Here is a 21,562-nt window from a genome sequence, read left to right on the forward strand (position 1 = left end):
CTCTAGTAAAAATATAATACATATATATATATATATATATATATATATATATATATATATATATATATATAAAGATAAAATTAATTATTTAGAAACTACATCAAAGCTAAATTCTATTTAAGATAACATAAGAGAAACATTCTTGCATATAGATAGTTTTCTTTCAGTAACAATGATGTCCTATTTTAACATGATAATTGTTATATTAGATTTAGGATTCTGGATTATCTACAGTCCTGTTTATAGTTAACTGTTAGTGAGAAAGGTTACATGAGTTCTTGTTAAAATAGGACATAATTGTTACTGTAAGAAAACTATCTATATGAAAGGATGTTTCTCTTATATTATCTTAAATAGAATTAAGCTTTGATGTTTCTAAATAATTGATTTTTTAATTTTATGTATTTTTTTTTTTTTTATATAATATTTTCACTAGCGTTTATCCAGTAGAATAACTGTTGATCAGATCATTGTTTCTTTTGCATACTGTGTGAAATGTAACTCAGCTTGTCTTTGTATATTTGTATATATTTCAGATGATGATCTTAATATGAAGGTCTAAACGTCAGGAAATTAAAATAGTTATTTATAACACGGTTGTAAAGTCCATAATTTCTAAAATGAATGCTGATCACCGTGTAACACCTAAAAGAAAGGTTTGTGAGTTATAAAGCATGATAATTATAGTAAGTTGCTTGCCTGGTTAACGAAGTTGGTAGCATACCCACTCTCCAACCAACTAGTTGTGGTTTCAAATCCTGTCTTGGGCAGTGATGTTTGCAAAAGCCTGCTCTAGATGAGCATGTATAGCACTTTGATTTTATAAGGTTTGTCTCTTTTTAATTATAGGCTATACTTAGGAGTAATTTAACAACACATGACTGGAAGAAGATCAAATGGTTATTTGAAAATTGAATAAGAATATTAGCAAGGGTGTGAGATACTAGATTTTTCTTTGCTTGTTATGCCATGAATGAGTGAAATTAGTTGCAGGGGAGGGGTAATTTTCAGTAAGTTAGGTGCAACAGGAACTGTATAGGTTTATATACTCACTGTAATGAGTCTTTGGATTCAGTGAACATATCTGAATAATATTAATAACAGCATTAAGAAAACTAAGTTTATATGCAGATAGTTTGTTGCCATTTTCCACATTCACACATATCTAATATTTGAATAATATATGAAAGAAACGGTGAATTTTTTTTTTTTCATAGTGAATACTTTAATAGTTTAAATATAGAAAAATTAAGAAAAGACATTTCTTTGTCTAATTTGTAGCCCTTCATTAACTTGGAGAGATATGCAGTATCTAGTGGTAATGTCATCTCGAGCTGGCCCACTACAAAGAGAACGTGGCTGGGTAAGGAATGCTGTTGGACGAAGAGGTGAAGATTATTTTATTTATAAAATTTTTTAGTTATATGTCAGATTGTTTATAGTTCTGTTTAAGACTCATGGAAGTCTCTAGAATTGAACCTAATGCACTTTGAGAAATAACAATTGGTATCATGTTTTATTCTGTACCTCTTTCTTTTTAATCCATCATTGTCATTTCTTTGCCCCCTCCTCCTAAATAAGCCATTATTATTATTATTTTTAAAATAATTTTGTTTTGCTAGTAAAAAAATTAGTTAATTAAGGTCATATCCAGGTAGCTCTGGAAAAGAAGAAATTTGAAATGTTCCTGGCCAGTAAATCAGCAATTGCTCTTAAAGAATACTGAGAAAAATATAAGAAAGCTGAGTTATGTTTAAAAGAAACTTAACAGAAGTGAATGGAGGACTTTAAGAATGCTGTGAAGGTGGCAGATATTTTTGGAGGCTACTATGAAAGCTTTCACAATGGGGAAAAGAGCATTACAAAACAATCATTGATAAAAAAGGTGACAAAAATATTGAGATAAAGGATATTCAGGATTCATTGCAAGCTAATAATAGTAATAAGTGCCTGCTGAATTGTTGATCAAGGCAATGACCAGTCATCACTAACTTCATCTTTCAACATAGTGCTCTAGAAGGTTCATGTGGAGAGAGGTCACAAGAAATAAGAAAAGCCTTACTGTGTTATTGTTGATAGTATATCTTCAGTGTGAGATACAAGAGTATGTAGAGAATTCAAAATAGGAAGTGATCATCATTAGTTTTAAGAAGGATAAAAATGAATATCATATTGTTAAATAACACAGCTACTAAACCAAATCTTTTTAACTTACTTTTAAAAATAATTAGTTTAGTAACTCTTACAGGTGAATTGTGGATGATTCAAATGTACAGATATTAAAAAAATGTATAGAAAAAAAAATGAAAGAGATAGAAAACAAGAACCACACTTGAAGTCCTAGTGGCAATCTTTGAAGAAATATTCAGCTAGGGCAGCATATCGTGAAGTTGTCTGCAAGGGGAAAAAAAATCAAAATTTTCATATTGGATATGAAATGTTAGACAGCTCTGGTAAAAAAAAAAGAAAATATATCAAAAATCCCTGTTAAGCAAGTCAGTAGATGTCCTGAAAGAATACAGAGGAAAACTACATGTCATCATCTGAACAAATTTAGGTACAACCATTTTATGTCTTGTTCCTGCTCTGCAGATGAGGTTGATCTTTCTATCTTAATCTTGGACATCCACGGTCTCTTCTTCCTGTGTGTTCATATTCTAGCGCTAGTTTAGGAATCCCATTGTTATTCATTCTTTCTATGTGGTGTAGCCAATTTTGCTGGTATTCTTCTATTTCTTGTATGATACTTTTTGTATCTAATCGATCTCTTATTTCTGTGTTTTTCTTTTTATCTATTCTAATGAATCCCAAGAGAGGTCTTAGAAACTTCATCTGTGCTACTTCCAATCTTTGTCTGTTTCTTTGTTTTAGAATCCAAGTTTCACTTCCAAATTTGAGAGATATTTTAGAAGTCATATTATGTAATCTTAATTGAGTTTCTTTAGTCATGTGTTTTCCAAAATTTCTTTTAATTATGCCATTAATTCTGTTGTAAATTTGTAGTCTTTCTTCCAATTGTGAATCAGTATTGTATTGTGAGATTATATTTCCTAGGTTAATTGAATTCTGTGACTTGCTCTGTTATTTTATTGTTAAGCATAATTTGACTTTTTGAATGGCATTTCATCACATTGCCATGGATTTTGTTTTTGTTTCAGAGATTTTCATTTAAATTTTTTTTGCTATTTCATTTAGATGGTCAGTTGCAATTTTGACAATTACATATAAGTCAGTTTGGTGAGGCAGTCTTGTAGCCTCTCTGATACTCCCTTTACCTATGGAATGTAATACTAGAAACTTTTTCTAGAGGAGGATTTAGATGAAGGCCATAATTATCAATTTTTATTAATTTGGAATTATATCTCTTAGAGATGAAAGTAGGTCTGATCAAGGACAGTTCTTTATTTAAAGCAATCAGTGGAACACAGCTTTGGTGCATGAACTAAAGTTTTACTCACAATTAATAATATTTCTGACAAGAGTGATGATGCGATGCATCATTGTATTTTCCAGTTGGTGTTCTTTTTCTATATACTAAGAACTGTAAACTTCCATTAGGTTCTTATAAAATGAGAATGTCAAGAAAAGGGAGGAAGTTGTTTTCTTCTACTGCAAGGGTAAATTTAATTCTTGGATTTACCGAATTAATTTTTTTCAAGTCATGAAGTTCCAACAGGGAAGAGTTTCAAACAGCAAAAGCATCGTTAACATATATGTCGCAAATTGAATTGTCCATGGTTCCCCAACTTTAGCAAATTATTTTGCTAAAGTTGGGGTAGCTGTGGACCACATTACCTATGGAATTATTAAGTTTGTTTTGACATGAAAAGTAACTTGAATTTATGACAAAATGGAAGAATTTCACAATATCAGGAGGAAAATCATTACTGAATAATTCTGTTGTACCAGCCAATGGAATGTTTAAAGCCAGTGGAAGAGTAAAACTATGTCAGAACTAATTAAAAGATCCATAGTTTGTAAAGTTAATGTCTGGATACTCTATTCTTGAAATCCTCTGAATTTTTAATGAAAGAAGATGAATTGCTAAATGTCGAGAAAAGCTTGGACAAATATTTTGACAGTTTATACTCGGATCTATACAATTAGCAATAGGCTTTAAAGGAACATTTTCTTTATGCATCTTCAGAAGTCCTTAAAGTCAGGTAAGTTTAGCATGATGAACTCTGCTTTTTTTTTTTTTTCTTTGCTAGTGTCTTCATCCCAATATTGAACTTCATCCAGAAGATTATTAAATTTGTTGATTTGTGATTGAATAGAATCTGGAAATGCATCTATATGTGGTCTGAGTGCAAAGCAAAAGATTAAGAGATCTAAAATAAATTTTATCATGAATGATAACTGCTTGAACTTTGTCAGCTTTGGAAATCGCTAAATTCTTATTATGTTTAAGTGATGATAGAGCGAGAAGGTCTTTGTTTGATAGATTGTTATGAGGGGGTTTGGATTTATACAAAATATATGCTGTCTCAGAATGAATTTTACTTGCAATGGCATAATGGATGTTATGAAGCCCTTCATAATCTAACCTTTTTGACAACATTGAGATGTCATCATAATTTAAAAGATGGCCTGAATTATTGATAACTGTTCTTGTGATGTCAGTTAGGTCACTAGTCGAATGATTATTCTTATTTATGAGTGATCGAACTTTAAGAATCTGATGCTGTTTGAGTGTCATAAAAACTCTTCCAGCAGATTCTGGCAAAATTCTATAGATGGTGTTTATATTTTTCAGAGAATAAAATGCTAGATAATTTTTCAGTAATATACGACAAATTTCAACAGAAACTACTGTCTTAAACTTACACAGTTTTGGAAAGTCATCCTAAGTAACACTCCTCATTCTTGTGTTTCATGAATAATTATTTATTCCTTGAATTCTAATAGTTGTAGATAGAGCTGTCCTGCAATTAATAGCATATACTGTCAGATGTGCTCATATTTTAACTGTTGTTCTATTTTTTTTTTTTTAATCTCTTTTCATCTGTATGCATTGACAATGGCTAAGAAACCTATCTGAAAATTCTGCAAGTTAATGGATACATATTTAATTTTTCCTAATGTAAGGATCATTCTGTTTCTAAATTTTATTAGAAGGAAAATATCACGAAGGTTCTAACGTTTTCGAGGCTATTGAGAAAGCTTTAAAATGGAGGAAGGGGTATTGCAAAAGGAACTAGAGATGATAACAGTGACATAAAAACCCAGCTAAAGATATTTTGTATATCTGGAGTAATTATATTGAAAGATTATTAAATGAGATAAGCAGTGACTGAACTGTGGTAGAAAATGGTGAAGACTAATGCAACTAAGAATGGCAATGCTTGAGATAGAAAAGGCCATCAGAAACTATAAAAATAATGATTAGCAATTGGTGATTAGTATTGGCGATTAGTACTGGTTATGGAGATTATTGAGTATGAAGATTCGTATTGGAGGTGGAAAAGAAAGTACATGTGACTTGATTTCAGTATTGGAGGTGGAAAGAAAGTACTTATGTGATTAGATTTACTGCAGATAGAAAATGCTTGTTATTAAATTTCAGTGTTAGAAACACACAAGCTCTCAGAATGCTGTAGGTACTTCAAAGGCAATGAGAGGAAAATTGCAAAGTGGCAACTCTGCATAAATCAAAAATGTGGACAGATAGCTGGAGTAGATGATATTCAACCAGAAATGCTGAAATATTGAGGTTAAAGTTTCTTTTCCAAGTATTTCAAATAAGATTTATGCAAGCATACCCAAAAAGAGGTTAAGAAAAATAGTGAAACATAAAAGGATGAACAAGTTGAGTTTATCAGGATCAGATTTTCACTTCTTGACAGTTAGTTGGGAACCTTGCGAACCTGAGAAGTTGCAAGATAAAAGCTTTTTAAATCTCTTGTTAAATGATTATACAGAGATTATAAAGACCTATTTAAGCTGTAGGTCTTTTTGCTAAGCTGTATTTAAGCTTTTAGAATTGCAAAAAGTAGCAGGAAGATGGTTGGATGTAAAATCACATGTAAGACGAGCACACACTATCTTCACTCCTATTTATCATTTATGTGGATCATGTCATGAAAGAAAGTGGCATTTAACCTGACATCAAAATCAAACTTAGGATATATCAAATCAAGGATATATCAAACTTCATGCAGATGAAAATTGTACTCCTAAACAAATGTAGTGCAAGTCTATAGGATTGTATAAGTTAACTGAATAACCTGTAGGAAATTTGGCTTGAAAATCAACAATAAAAAAGGTCAAAATCTATGAAATTGGCAGAAACATAGAAAATAACTGTTCTATAGATACATCATTGAGAACAAACAAAATATTTTGGTTATTTGGTCATAATTTGTAGTATAGATAGTCAGCTGAATATGGAAAATAGAAAATAAAATATGGAAAGATTTTATGGTGTGATCCAGTTACATAAATTCATATATAAATGCCCGTAGGTGTCTGATGCTATCTTGATATGATTCTTCCATTGCATTCTATTTTGTGCAAGATGACTCAGTTTGTGTATAGTTTTCGTACAATTTGACGATGTCATTGCCCCATTCTCTGTTTGGTCGTCCTCTTTTGTTCTTTCCTTCAATCATTCCAAACAGCAACGTTTTTAATTTTCTCTCATCATTCATTCTACATATATGGCCAAATAGACGTAGTTTCCTTTTGATTATTTTCTGGATCAGGTTTTCTTTTGGTTGTATTTGTCTATAGATTTCCTCATTGTTCACTTTCTGTATCCAGCTTATTCTCAAGATCTTTCTATAGCACTTCCTCTCAAATACCAATATCCTCCTTTCAGATTCTCTCAGGAGTACCCAGGCCTCGCATAGAGCATGCTGCTGAAGATACAGTTTTCTACAATGTGCAGTTTAGTTTGCATCTTTATAGCTCGGCTCTTCCATATTTTGTCCATGGCTTTTAAAATAGTTGTTGCTCTGGCTATTCTAATTTTTATCTCTTTTTTGGGGTCCAAGTCATGAGTCATCCAAGATATGTGAAGTGTTCCACATTTTCCAGTTGAAATCTGTCTATCATAACTCTGTTCAGTAACTCCTATTGTCCCAATATCATTGTTTTAGTTTTTTCAAAGTTGACATTTAGTCCATATCTTTTTCTTTCTGTGTACAGTGTTTGCAATGTCTGTTCCAACCTTGCTAAGTCTTCTTCAATCAGGCCGATGTCATCTGCAAAGCAGAGGTAGTTTATTCTCAATCCATTTATTGAAATGCCCCCACCTTCTTCTTTAATCTTATCTAGTGTTCTTCCCAGATGTGTGATGAAGATGATTGGTGATATTAGGTCCCCTTGTCTTGTGCCTTGACTAGTGGCAAACCAATCTCCAGTCTCACCTGATATTCTGACTTTTGCTTGTGCTTGATTGTTTATATCTTTCAGGGCGGATCAATTTATTGTCCACACCATAGGATTCCAAGACAGCCCATGTTATATTTTTTTGTCAATATTATAAAATGCTTTTATGTCCACGAAACAGCAGTATATCTTTTTTGTTCTTTCTTTGAGCTTTCTCTGCTATTAGTCTTAGTGAGAGTATTTGTTGCACTGTACTTCAATCTTGTCGAAATCCGGCTTGCTCATCTGGAAGATGTGCTCCATATGCCCTTCAGGCGTTCTGTTAGTATTTTCATCAGCACTTTGCCAAGATGACTCATTAATGCAATAGTTCTGTAATTGGTGCATTCTAAAGTACTGCCTTTCTTATGAAGAACAACCAAGACCGATTTTTTCCATTCTTCGGGGGCATACCCTGATCTCCATATTTCATTACATAGCTTGTGTATTTCTTTTGCAACTGATTCTCCCCCATATTTTAGCATTTTGCCTATTATGTTGTCATTTCCAGGACTCTTGTTATTCTTGAGATGCTTTATAGCCTTATTCACCTTCTCTTCCAAGATGTCATTTTCAAAGATCTCTGCTGGTGGAGAGATTGCTTTTAGTTCTTTGATTACTTCTGTTGCACTATCATTTAATTGATTTTTATATAGTTTGCTGCAATATCTTGTCTATCTGTGTATGATTTCTGTCTTGTCCATCAATACTTTACCATTTTCATCTTTGATTGCTGCTGATCTTGTTTACCACTTCCTATTGACATTTCTTATAAGTTTATAGACCTCTCTAGTTTTGTGTTCTCCATTGTACTGTTCAATGTCTTTGCGCTGGTCCTCCAACCATTTGGCTTTATCAGATCTTGCTGCTTTCCATACTTCATTGCATTTTTGATCGTATAACTCACCTGCTGCCTCTGAATTATCTCTTTTAAGTTTCAGTTCTCTTTTCTCTTGTACCAATTTTAGGGTTCCCTGAGTTATCCATTTCTTGTTGATCTTTTCTCTTTCAGGAATTACTTCCTCTACTGCTTTTTTTTAGGACTGTAGTCAGTCATTCTGCTCTTGTATTTATATTTTGTTTTTCACTTGGGGTCTTAAGCTTAGTTTCCAATATGTTCTGATATGCTGTATCAGAACATATTGGAACTTAGCCTGTCTTCATTTAGTTTTGAGATGTCTCTAGCTTTTTGGAACTTTCCTTTGTACTTCTGTTTCAGTTTTAGTCTTATATTCACAATCACTAAGCTGTGGTCTGAATCAATATCAGCTCCTTGGAATGATCTGGTCGATCATATTCCTGTGTTTCCATCGAAGGAGCGCCACATCCATTTACGACAATCTTTTTGTTGGAATTTGCTATTGCAAATCATCGTGGCAAATTCCAGAAGCATTTCTCCACGTTCCTTTCTTTCTCCATATCCAAATTTTCCCATAACTTTTTCCCATCCTATGTTGTTTTTGCCAATCTTTGCATTCCAATCTCCTCCAATGATGAGTATATCCTGCTTCAGCACCTCATCAGTTTCTAGTTGTAGATCCCCGTAAAATCTTTCAATGTTTTCATCTGCAGTGGGTGCATATATTTGAATGGTCGTGATATTAAATGGTTGGGCACTGAATCTTGCAACCATTATTCTTTCACTAACTGGTTTGTATCCTATCATTACCTGACAGGCCTTGTTGCTTAGCAGGAAACCTATGCCTGCTTCATGCTTGCTTTCATTTCCTGACCAGAGAACTCTTCCACCATTTGATTCTCCTGACAATGTCCATCTCATTATTGAAATAGCCAATATATCACATCTGTATTACTTCTTGAAGCAAACTGCAATTTTCCAGTTGCCCAGAATGTACAGACATTCCATGTGCCAATTGATATTCCATCCTTTACAGGCCTGAGTTTGATTTTTTTTGTCTTTGTTTTCAGTAACTGATTTTTCGATCCAACCCTGATTACTAGATTGGGGACGTGGACCTTGTTTGACCGGGTGACGGCCAAACCGGCACGAGTCTTTTCTTTTGTTCTTTGGCATCAGATTTCAATCGTGTTTTCTTTTTATTGTCAGCACATCGACATTTATCAGACAAACACTTAGTCTTCCTTGAAGAGCTTGGGAGAGAATCAGAAGGAGCATATAGATTTAGGCTTAGGGTGGCCTAAGCTCGCCTTGACACAGTACCGTCATTGGACTTCTTTGTGTCATTTTATAGAGTGGCATTTTATAGAGTTACTGGAGTTGTCCACTAACCCACCACATCTTGTTAGTATTGCCGCTTCTTGTCTGGGATTGCTTATTGGCTATTCGCAGTTAGCCACCATCTCTGGTGGCCATTCCCGATCCGCAACCTGGGGACATATATAATAAGAGAAAAATAATAAACTACTAATAACAAGACAGTGTTCAAACCAATTTTGAGTTATGGATCTAAGAGTTGGGTTTACAGATAAGAGTAGAGTTCTATTCTTGAGAGACATTTGTGACTTGAAATTAAGAATTATCAACACGTTAGCACAAGAATATTTCCCAAATATTTCAGTCTGAAATTAACAGATTATCATCAGTTGCTTGATAGAAACAGTTTTTACAAGGTAGAATACAAATAATCGATCATTCAAAAGTAGAACAAGCCACGTGATGTTACGTTGTTAAGCACTAAAGAGAGGTAAATTTCATCAGAGTGATGCATAATTTATAGGTATTAATTCACAATTTCATATAACAATCTTAATTTATAAATTCAATTAAAGATAACATCAGACTAATGTAAGAATTAGAAGGTCTCAATTAAAAAACAGTTACTTAGTTGTTATCCAGATTAAACTTTCCCATATATTTGACAAGGATAGGTAATCATTTCGATTGAAGTAAGGCCTCAGCACTCTCTTTGAATAGGCGTTCGAATTTATAGTGACATCTGTGTAGAATGCAAGTCCTGGACCAGAGAATGTTGTGGTTTGTCTCTATCCTGTGTTGTGCCAATCCAGACTTATCTGATTTGTTGTGAAGAATGTACGATTAATGTTCTTGTGTTCTTTTTTCTAAAGAGTTTGTCTGGTTTGTCCAGAGTACGACAGATTGCAGTCACACAGAACTTGATATATACACCATGCAGCTACGTAGTTGAGCATTTATTGGTCAGCTATGTAGTTTTTTGGGGGTTGGCTGCTAGAGGGACTCGTGGTGTGTAGTGTTTGTTGAGAGCTCCTGATAAGATAAGTGTTATTTTAAGTTATCATTGACAATTTTGCTTGAATATTACATAGTTTTATTTGCTTTTCATATCTTAGTGTGTCTATTTGTGTGTTTTTGGTGTTATTTCAATTATTAATTTGATAAGATATGATAGAAGCATGCACATGGCTCTGGTAAGAAGAAAATAATGGCGGCCAGTAATAATGGTTCGCCATCTTTGTTCAATAACTGTAACATAAAGGAGATTATTCAATGTACTATCTGCAAAATGTATGCTTTGCGGAGAGCGGTTGGAGTGCGGTTAGATGAGGATAGTGGAGTGAATGTGTGCAGAAAATGTAAGGAAAATGAGGAATTAAAGTGTGTTTCAGGTCGTGAGTGTGATATTTTTGTCGAATGTCAGAATGTCAAAATAGCAATATGATAAGAAATTGTGAGGTTGTACCAGAGAGCTGTGAGGACAGTGTGAGAACGTGAGAATGAAGGTATTAATACAGAGCAAATGAATGGTTTAACGGATAATAAAAAAAGATGAGATAGATGCAATGAGTGAGATCGCACGGTTGAGGGAGCGATACATAGGGCAAAGCGGCAGCTGGAGCGTATGCACAGATACCAGCCAATAAAAAAAAGTACCATAGGAAAAATAAGAGTATGACTGTGAACATAAACAAAATGAAGGAGTGAGTGCTGTATGGAGATTCGTTAGTACGAGGTGTGATAGTAGAGAATTTGAGAAAATCTTTGTTTGAGATAGCAAAAGAGAAGAGTGAGAGAGTTAGGATGATTAGTCTTTTGCCGCAGTATGACAGTGAAGAGTTTAGAAGAAGGGCCATAATTGCAAATGACTTCATGCGTGGGTTATGCATAATGAGTGGTGTAGAATTTGTGGACGTGTGGCGCGAGTTCGATGGGTGAAAGGATCTATATAAGATGGACGGTTTGCATTTGAATGGATTCGGTGTAAGGAGACTTGAAAAAGTGTTGTTGAATGAAGTGGATGTGCAGAATCAGGGAAACTAGATTTATTAAGGGGGGGGGGGGAGTAGATATGCAGACCTTAGGGAGGCAGTTGAGTGTATGAATGAGTATAATATGCCCAAGCGAATAAGAAGTACAACAAATCAGAATGGAATAGTTAGTATAAGGCATCAAGGTAGGGATGGGGCTAACAGGGGGTCTGCAATTCATGTATACTAATGCTAGGAGTATTAGGAACAAGAAGGAAGAATTTTTAGTCTTGGTTGGCACTTCCAGACCACAGGTTATTGGCATTAGTGAAACATGGCTGACTGAAGATGATATAGCTAGTGGGATTGAATGTGAGGGGTATAGTATGTTCAGGAGTGACAGGGAGAATAAGATGCGGGGGGTATTATTGATGATAGCTGATGAGCTGCGGCCAAGGAGAATAGAAGTTGAATTGCAGGATAGAGAAAAGAGCACATTTGAGGCCATTTGGTGTGAGATTGAGGCTAGTAGAACAAAATATACAATTGGGTGCTGCTATAGACCAGGTGATGGAATAGATGGTGGAGATAGTATACATAAGCAAATAGAAGAAATGAGTCGAAGGAGGGTAATTATTATGGGAGATTTCAACTATGGTAATATTGAGCAGTTATTAAGGGATAACTATCTGCAGTACTAGGGGGTCAGAGAGTGCTTGACCTAGTAATTGCATCTGAGGATTTGACTGTAACGAATATGACCACATTGCCACCAATTGGTGAGAGTGATCATAGGGTCTTGACTTAGGAGGCGGCTAAAGGTGTGGAATTTACAATTAAGACAGGGTACATGTGGAATTATTGGGCTGGTAAGTATGACAAGCTTAGGAGTTTGATTGGTTCAGTGCCATGGCATGTAAAACTGCAAGGACTGGATGTTGATAGAGCATGGGAGGTGATTAAGAAGTGTTTGCAGGAGGCAATGGCTGACTGTATACCTAGAGTCTGAATAATAAATTAAGTAGAGATTAAATGGATGAATAACACCATTAAGCTTGAGCTGGAAAAAAAAAGAAACAACTGTGGAGGGAATTTAAGGAGAAAAGTGACCTGCAGGCACATGAACGGTATAAAGCCCATGCCAGAAGGGTAACAAGTCTGGTAAGAAAAGCAAAAGCAGATTATGAAAGAACATTAGCCATGCAGGCTAAAGAGAATCCCAAACAGTTTTTTTGATATGTTGCAAGTAAAAGAAAAAATGTATACAGCAGATTGATTTTAAAAAATGCTGATGGTAGGGAGGTAACCGAATCAGTTGATGTGGTAGAATTACTGAGTGAGCACTTTGCAAGAGTATATCATCCAGGTGGTGACATTAAATAAATGGAAGAACCAACAGCTTATACGGGAAGTGTGGTGAATGAAAACCAACAGCTTATACAGGAAGTGTGGTGAATGAAGTGGAGGTGAATAGTCTATTACAAAACCACAATGTCAATACATCTGCGGGATTGGATGGTATACCAGCTCGTGTCGTACGAGAAGCAGCTAAAGAATTGTCAGTGCCCTTGACCATTTTGTTTAATTTGAGTCTCGGGTCTGGGTTAGTCCTGAGGGGATGGAAAAAGGGGAAAATAGTTCCACTGCATGGCATAAAGGAGGTTCCAAGACTGCTGTTGCAAATTACCGACCAATCAGCATATTAGGAGTTGTTGTGGTTTTGGAGAAGGTAGTCAAGAGGAAAATACTGGAATGGATAGATGAAAATGGGATACTGTATGGGGGACAGCATGGTTTTGTGAAGGGTAGATCATGCCTCAGTAACTTGCTCACATTTTATAACACAGTGATGGCTGAACTAGATAAGGGTAATGGGTTTACAGTGACTCTACTGGACCTTGCTAAGGCCTTTGACAGGATACCACATGGAATTCTAATCAGTAAACTGGAGCAGATGGGGATAGATATAAGGTTGGTGAGATGAATAGGAGGGTGGTTGAAGGAGAGATACCAGAGAGTGGTTTATGCAGGAGTGGAGTCTAAAAGACAGCTTGTGACTAGTGGTGTGTCAGTACCCTTGACCGCAGGGCTCTGTTCTTGGACCACTGCTTTTCAATTTGTTCATTAATGATATAGGAAAGGATTTGAGAGGAAGTGTTCACTTGTTTGCTGATGATGCAAAGTTGGGTAGAGCAGTTGTGAGTGCACAGGATGTCAAAATGTTACAGGATGATTTGGATAGTTTGGAGGACTGGGCTAGGAAAAATGGATATCAGTTTAATGTGGCAAAGTGTAAGGTTATGCACTTTGGGGTGAAAAGAATAGCAGCAGTATATCGCATTGGTGGAACCGTACTCCAGGAGATTGATGAGGCCAGGGATTTGGGAGTGTTGGTGGATAGGGAGTTGAAGTTAAGGGGGCACATTGCAAAAGTGACTAAATCAGCTCATCAAATCACTTGGCTTCTGAAAAATACTTTAACATGCAGAGTCAAACAAGTTGTTGTTCCTCTGTATCGAGCCTTGATAAGACCTTATCTGGACTACTGTGCCCAGTTATGGGCACCAGGGTTTCTTTGTGGTGGAGAGGATCCAGAGACGAGTAACCAAGATGATAGAAGGTCTGTGGAATGAACCTTATGAGAATAGGTTGAAGATTTGTGGGTTGCAGAGATTGGACGATAGGCGAAGGAGGGGTGATATGATTGAGACATTCAAATTACTGAAGGGTTTCTACAAGATAGATCCAGAAGATATTTTTGAAAATATAACTGGTGGTGGGAGGACTAGGGGCCATGCATGGAAGCTGGGCAAGAGTGTGGTTGACAAGGGTGTTAGAGCTTGGTTTTTTACTTGGAGAGTGGTGAATGAGTGGAATAAGCTTCGAGTCTGTTGTGGGTGCTACGACCGTGAATGAGTTCAAGGCAAGGTATGATAGATACTGTGTCAATGTCGAATAGTTGTTCTTGACATGATGTTAGGGCCTCCTTCGATGAGTCTGTTGACTCCTTGGAGTTGCCCGGAATCGAACAGATGATGTGTAGTCTTTTCGGAGAAGTCATTTAATTTCATTAATGTTTGATAGTTGAAAGTTCTTTCTGTAATTCATGGGGAGTTGAGCAATTAGTTCTAGCTCATTTAATTAAACATTTTATGATTCCTGTTTTTTGATAAGGATTATGGATAGAGACAAACCACAACATTCTCTGGTCCAGGACTTGCCTTCTACACATGTCGCTATTAATTCGAACGGCTGTTCAAAGAGAGTGCTGAGTCCTTACTTTAACGCCCTAACTTGAATCAAAATGATTGCCTATCCTTGTCAAATATATAGGAAAGTTTAATCCAGATAACACTAAGTTTTTTTCTTCAGTTGAGGGCTTCTAATTCTTACATTAGTCTGATGTCATCTTTAATCGAATTTATAAATTAAAATTGTTATATGAAATTGTGAATTAATACCTATAATTTATTCATCACTCTAATGAAATTTACCTCTCTTTAGTGCTTAGCAATGTAACATCATGTGGCTTGTTCTACTTTTGAATGATCAACTGTTTGTATTCCAACTTGTAGAAACTGTTCCAATCAAGCCACTGATAATAGTCTGTTAATTTCAGACTGAAATATTTGCCAAATATTAAAATATTCATGTGCTAACGTGTTGATAATTCTTACAGATAAGAGAGTTGATCAAATAATAGAGACCAGAAATATGAGAGTACTGATAAAAATTAAAGGAACAAATAAATGACATCAATGGCAAAATCACATCAATTGCAGATATTAAGAAGGAACTTAATATTGTTAGAATTCCAGAATATCCAAGTAGAACTAATCTCAGGTTATGTGTTAGTCATTTAAACAATGATAGAGGAAGGTTAGCAAAACAGGTGTTTGATGTCAAGATAACAGGAAAAAGATTCGAAGAAGACCCAAATCTAATTGGTTTTTGATCTGAAATGCCTTCATAAATAATGATATATGAGATGACATTATTGGTTTCCTGACAATTAGTAAGATAATTTGGAGGATAATTTTTAGGAATATAATTTCTTGGCATCTTTAATTTATTGGAGGAAAATTGTTGACAGGAAGTTAGTAATAATATAAATTGCATGTAGTGCTGTTGTTATGGAGTACTAGTATCCATACACTCCTCAAGAAGACACATCACTAATTTGATGAAGATAATGATAATCTTCATCTCTTGAGTAATTTGAAAAATAATTAAATGAAATGAACATTTATAGAACAATGGTAGAAAGTATGCAGTGAAAAGTTCTTGGAATTCTGATAGGCACTTGGAGAGACAATGAGATGAGATGATATTCAATTAGAAATGCCAAATGTTATTTTTGGATTGGTATGTAGATGGAGTTTGAAGACTCATTGGAGACCCAAACTATCCACACACACGTCATCTCTCTCTCTCCTTAAACTCATTAACAAATTAGGCACTTAAAAAAAAACACTGGCAACTCATTCTTCTAATTCACCACTCCAAGTGGAAAATCTATAACTTACGTGTTTATATCTTCTCTTTTCTGGCTATCAACGAAATTTGGCAATTCACAAACTTGCAAACTGTTGTCATAGTGAGCATTCCAGAGATCACTCTTCATACTTCTTCATGTTAGCTTGTTAGCATGTTCTGTGATAATCATATAATCCTATGAGCTACCTTGCCACTTTTTCAATGTCTTCTGAACTTCTACACTCTGTGTAAAATCATCATCAAATTTCTGATGTGTCCCTGTATACTCCTTCATAGTATCCTTGTAATTGATCAAGGAGTATACAGGATACTGTGATGGTACCACATAAAAAGTTTGCATTATTATTAATTTCATTATCAATAGTTTTTCCAAATTGGCCTGTTATCTCCTCTTCTTCTCTGGTAGTCCTAAACGAACTGTTTGGTCATAAATGGCTGGTAGGTGATACTCTTTGTTAGCCTCCTCCAGTCGTCTCGGTCTCTTGTTTTTGAGAAAGGGAGGAATTTGTCCATTTTTTGATATTATCAGTCCATTTTAATCTAGGTTGGCCCTATCCCTTGATCCCGGAATGATTCCTTCTATTGCTTGCTTTGGAATGCTATTAGCCCTCTCCACATGTCCGAACCATTTCATCTGTCTTCTTCTGATGACTGTCAGAATATTTTCCCTTTTTCTCCCATGTATTGAATCAATCAGTTTTTGGACATTTTCATTGGTTTCGTGAGCAGTATAGGGCATTCTCAAAATTCCTTCTGTAAGTTTTCATTTCGAAAGACAGGAGTCTCCTCTCATCTTCCTTCAATAAAGTCCAGGCCTCACAACCATACAAGAGGACAGAATTCACCAAGGTGTCAATTAGTCTTAGTCTGGTTGCGATTGCTATTCTGTTATCTCCCCACAATGGTTTTAACTTCTGTAGGGCCACGGTTGCCTTAGCAATTCGGTATTTAATGTCTGTTTTTGAACGACCATCTTGACTCAACGTGCTACCTAGATAAGTGAACTTCTTTACATTCTCAATTTGTTTATTGCCAATTTATATCTTTAAGAATTCAGTGTCTGATTTTGAGGTTATCATTGTTTTTGTAGGCTTACGCATAATCCATATTTTTTTAATGTTCCAAAACACGGCTGGTTATCTCTTGTAATTCTTCTTCACTTTCTGCCAGAAGATCGATATCGTCAGCAAAATGTAAGTTATTTATTCTTAGTCTGCCAACTACTATTCCAGTATCATATTCATAAAGAGCTTCATCTATGACATATTCCAGAAAACAATTAAAAAGAAGAGGGGACAAGATGCATCCCTGTCTTACCCCCTCTTCTGCCCGGAATGGTTCACTGCTGTAATTTTTAATTTCAGTTCTCATATCAGATGAGGAATAAAGAGATTTAATAATCCTAATGATTTTGTTATCAGTACCATAATGTTCTAAAATTTTCCATAATGCCTCGTGCCATATTGAGTCAAAAGCTTTTTGAAGGTCTAAGAAGTTGTGACAGATTATTTTGTTATGTTCTAGGTATTTTTCGCCTAGTATGTGTATTGTAAAAATATGGTCGATTGTACTTCTGGACTTCCGGAAACCTGCTTGTTCATCTGATAGTCTGCTTTCTATTTTCTTTTTGATTCTTGACAATAGTATTTTTAACAGGATTTTGCTTGGATGACTAATAAGGCTTATTGTTCTATAGTTGCTACATTTATTGCTGTTTCCCTTTTAGGAATAGGTACAAGGACAGAAGTCCGTCAATCAGAAGGCCAAATCTCCGTGTTCTATACGTCCTGGAATAAATTTAGCAAGGTGTCTATGATGATGTCACCTCCTTCGCGTATCAGTTCCACTGTGACACCATCACTTCCCGGTGATTTTCCTATTTTTGAGGAGCTAACTGCTGCATTAACTTCTTCTTTTAATATCGGGTAATCTCCTTCCTCCAAACCTCCTGGCAAAATTCTGTCCAAAATATCATCAGTCAGTTGAGGGTCTTTTTGAAAAAGTTTGGTTGCATAACATTTCCGTCTATCAACTGTTTTCTGGTTATCCGTGATAGGAGTTCCATCTTCATCTTCTATGCTCCAATTAATTGCAGTAAAAGATTTTGTTAGCTTATTGATAATTTGAAAAGCACTTTTAGAATTATTTTTATTTAAGTCCTCTTCTATATTTTTGCATTCGTTCAATATCCATAAGTTTCTAGCATGTTTGATTTCTTTTTTTAATAATCTTAGTAATATTTTATACTGTTCTCTATTATCACCATTATTAATATGGGATTTCATGTTATCTATTTCAGCCTGCATATCAGTCCACCCACATCTTGTCTTCCTCTGGGGGGTTTTCTTATCATCATAGCATCAGACACCTGCTTTGTTAATTATTCCTTCTACATTCTGTTAAGTGTGACCATACTGAGATTAGCTCTGCTCACACATTACTGAATGCTAACAGTGTCAAGTTCCTTGCTTATATCTTCATTTTTAATATGATTGTGCCATTGTTCATGTCTGTTCATGCCACTAATTTTTCTCAGAACTGATATCTCTGTCTCTAGTATTTGATCAGCTGTTTTACTTCTAACCTAGCTCTCATATCCATAAGTTAAAACTGGCTTTGAACTTGACAACTTGTATACTGTTAGTTTAGTGTTCTGGCTAATTTCTCTGATCCAATTGAATAAATATATTCAATTGGATCACCACCCTACCAGCTTTGCTAATTCTGTTGTCAATTTTTGTATTATTTAATTTGCTATCTTCTCTTAAACTGTGCCTAAATAGCTGAAATGTTTTACTTTTTTCTGTAGGTTTTCTATTCAGCATGTTGTTGAAGTTTTCTTTGCAAATTTTGGTCTTTCTATTACTGATTTTCACACCATAGTTGTTACTGCAGTTATTCAATTTAGTTTAGGAATCCTACAAACTTGTTGAATTCATTTAAGCACGTAATATCATCTGCATAAAGTAAAAAGTTGCAACTAACATCTCCACTATTCATATCAAGTTTAAGGCAACTTGCCTTCATAATTTTAATCATCTATATAGATGAAGAATAAAAGAGTGTGTACCATTTCTGCTAATCTTTCCTCCTTGTAATTGTTGTGCTTGAACATCTTTTCTCTTAGAACATTATGTTATGGCTTTTTCTGAACCACTAAATTAAATACAGATCCTTGTTATATTTCCATCATTTTTTTGTTATCTGTTTTAAAGTGAAAATCTGATGCTGACAACTTTTGTTTGTCCTGAACCAAGCTTGTTCTTCTCGAAATTGGTCTTTCATAATTCTTCTTAACCTTTTGTCAAGTATGTTTGTATGAGCGTTTACCAGGAATAATCAATAGGGAAATTCCTCTCTAATTCTCATATTTAGTTTTATTTCCCATTTTACAGATAAGTACTGTAAGAGCTCTACCTACAATCATCTGGAATTCAACTTTCTGACTCCATCTTTGAATTATGAAGTGCAGCTACTGTAAAACTTACAATTCCTCCACATGTGGGCATTTTTGGATGAATATCATCTACCAGTACATTTTCATCATTGTGATACTGTGTATCAGTATCACATTTGGGGTGAATCTTTTCACCCCAAAATGCATAAGTTTACACTTTTTCCTATATTACACTGGCATCAATTCTCTTTGCTCATATTTTCAGCATATTTAAGTTATCTTGCATACTCTCTACATTTCCTTCATTATCTATTATTCTACCTGATTTTGCATCATCAGCAAACGACTGAATATTTCCCTTCAGATAATTTCCTATATAATTTTTGTACAAAATAGTAGTCTAAGCACTGAGCCTTATGCCACATAGCTCTCTACCTATTCTCTCCTGGATTCTGCTATTATTTGGTATCTGTCTATCTATCAATCACCTTTGTGTCCATTTCACAAGTGTCATATCCATTCCTATTTAGTCCAGTTTGCATAACAGAATTCTATGATATTCTATCAAATTGCTTTGCAAAATCTAGCATTATCATTGCATAGCTATTCTCTTTATCCTGCTCAGTGTCATCACTATTAGAAAAATTTAGTAAATTACTAAACCATGAACTACCCTTAACAAAGACATTCCCCCCCCCCCCATAGAATGACATTTTCTTATCCATCTATTCCATAATTCTGTCTTTGACAAGCTTTTCTAACTTTTTACTGCCACTTCCAAGGAGTGGTCTATAATTTGCTACTGCAGTTTTGGAGTCTTTTATGTGCTGGAAAAATTATATCCTACTTCCATTCTAATGCTATGACTATGTTTGCATTGAAGTTGTGTTTTATCTTGGTGTTGTCTTCTATCCACCAAACTCTGCAGTCTGCATGCCCTGAGTCTGTCCTCATAATCAACTTCTGATTATACAGTCCTAGTGTCATTTTTGTTATCCAGATGTGGTCTGTTAAAGTTTTATACAATGGGACCACCACTCTTTTATCTCTCATGGATAAGAGATAAAATCCTCAATATTGCAGCAATTCTCTGAGTCTTCACAGCCTTTGTAATTCCAATTTCTATCTATAATCACCCAAAAATTTCTTGCCTCCTCCACTTCTTTCAGTATAACTTCACCAAGTGAGTAAGAAGCATCCCAGTTGTGGATCACAAATTTCAAAATCTTAAATTTAATTGCATTAAAGTAACATCCCATTGATTTTCCCACCTTTCCATCTTATTCAAATCTTGAACCAGAACATCATCACTATTACTAATAACCCTCCCAAGCTTCATATCTGCAAACAACTGAATATCTTCTTGTAGTCGTGTGACAACATCAATGAAAAGATTTGAACAATAATGGTCCCAGTACTGAACCCTGTGGTACTCCACTTGGTGAAGTTATACTGAAAGAAGTGGAGGAGGCAAGAAATTTTTGGGTGATTATAGATAACCTCTTGTAACCTTTCTACTACCCAATACTGCTCCCCCATATACAATACTCTGATGTCGATCAAAAATCTAGTTGTTTCCCATCTACTAACTTGATATCCAAAGCCATAAAAACCAACTTGTCATGTGATACTATGTCAAATGTCTTTGCAAAATCCAAAAGAAATGACAGTGTATGCCTAATCCTCATCCACTGCACTTCTTTGGATTCTCCTTGGATTACATCACTAGTCTTCTCTCGTATTCTACTTTTTCTCTGCTTAGTCATTTTCAGAGCCTGAGCCTTATATTCTTCATGGAACTGTTCTCCATCTCTCTCTCTTTTTCATTTGTAATTTCTTTTTAATTTCTCTTTCTATTCATTTTACTCCAAATCACTTTATATTCTTTCCTCCATATCCATAAGCTAAAACTGGCTTTGAACTTGTATACATCATGTATACTGTTAGTTTAATGTTCTGGATAATTTCTCTAATCCAGTCTGCTATTGCTGTCAACAATTTTTTCTGAAGTATTTCCCATGCATTACTGACTTCCTTCAAATTTTTTCATCCATTGTACTGCTGCAAACTGGTTTCTAAATCTATGGTAGTTGCCTTCCTTATAATTCCACATAAGTTTCTTCTGCCTTAATATACTTCTACATGCCTATT

At 35.0% G+C, this 21,562-nt stretch overlaps 1 protein-coding gene across 2 annotated transcripts in view; it reads left to right on the plus strand.

Moving 5' to 3' along the window:
* The window catches only part of Fur2 (furin-like protease 2), a 471,861-nt gene that overhangs the window by 251,437 nt on the left and 198,862 nt on the right, over positions 1–21,562 (plus strand). For both annotated transcript variants that reach the window (XM_090402961.1, XM_090402962.1), the window contains one exon: positions 1,282–1,388. In XM_090402961.1, the coding sequence (XP_090259087.1) occupies positions 1,282–1,388 (107 nt within the window). The remainder of the gene's footprint in view (positions 1–1,281; positions 1,389–21,562) is intronic.

Source organism: Typopeltis vanoorti, chromosome 13 (assembly GCF_054136105.1).
Source record: "Typopeltis vanoorti isolate ZY-2024b chromosome 13, IOZ_Tvanoo_1.0, whole genome shotgun sequence".
NCBI lineage: Eukaryota > Metazoa > Arthropoda > Arachnida > Uropygi > Thelyphonidae > Typopeltis > Typopeltis vanoorti.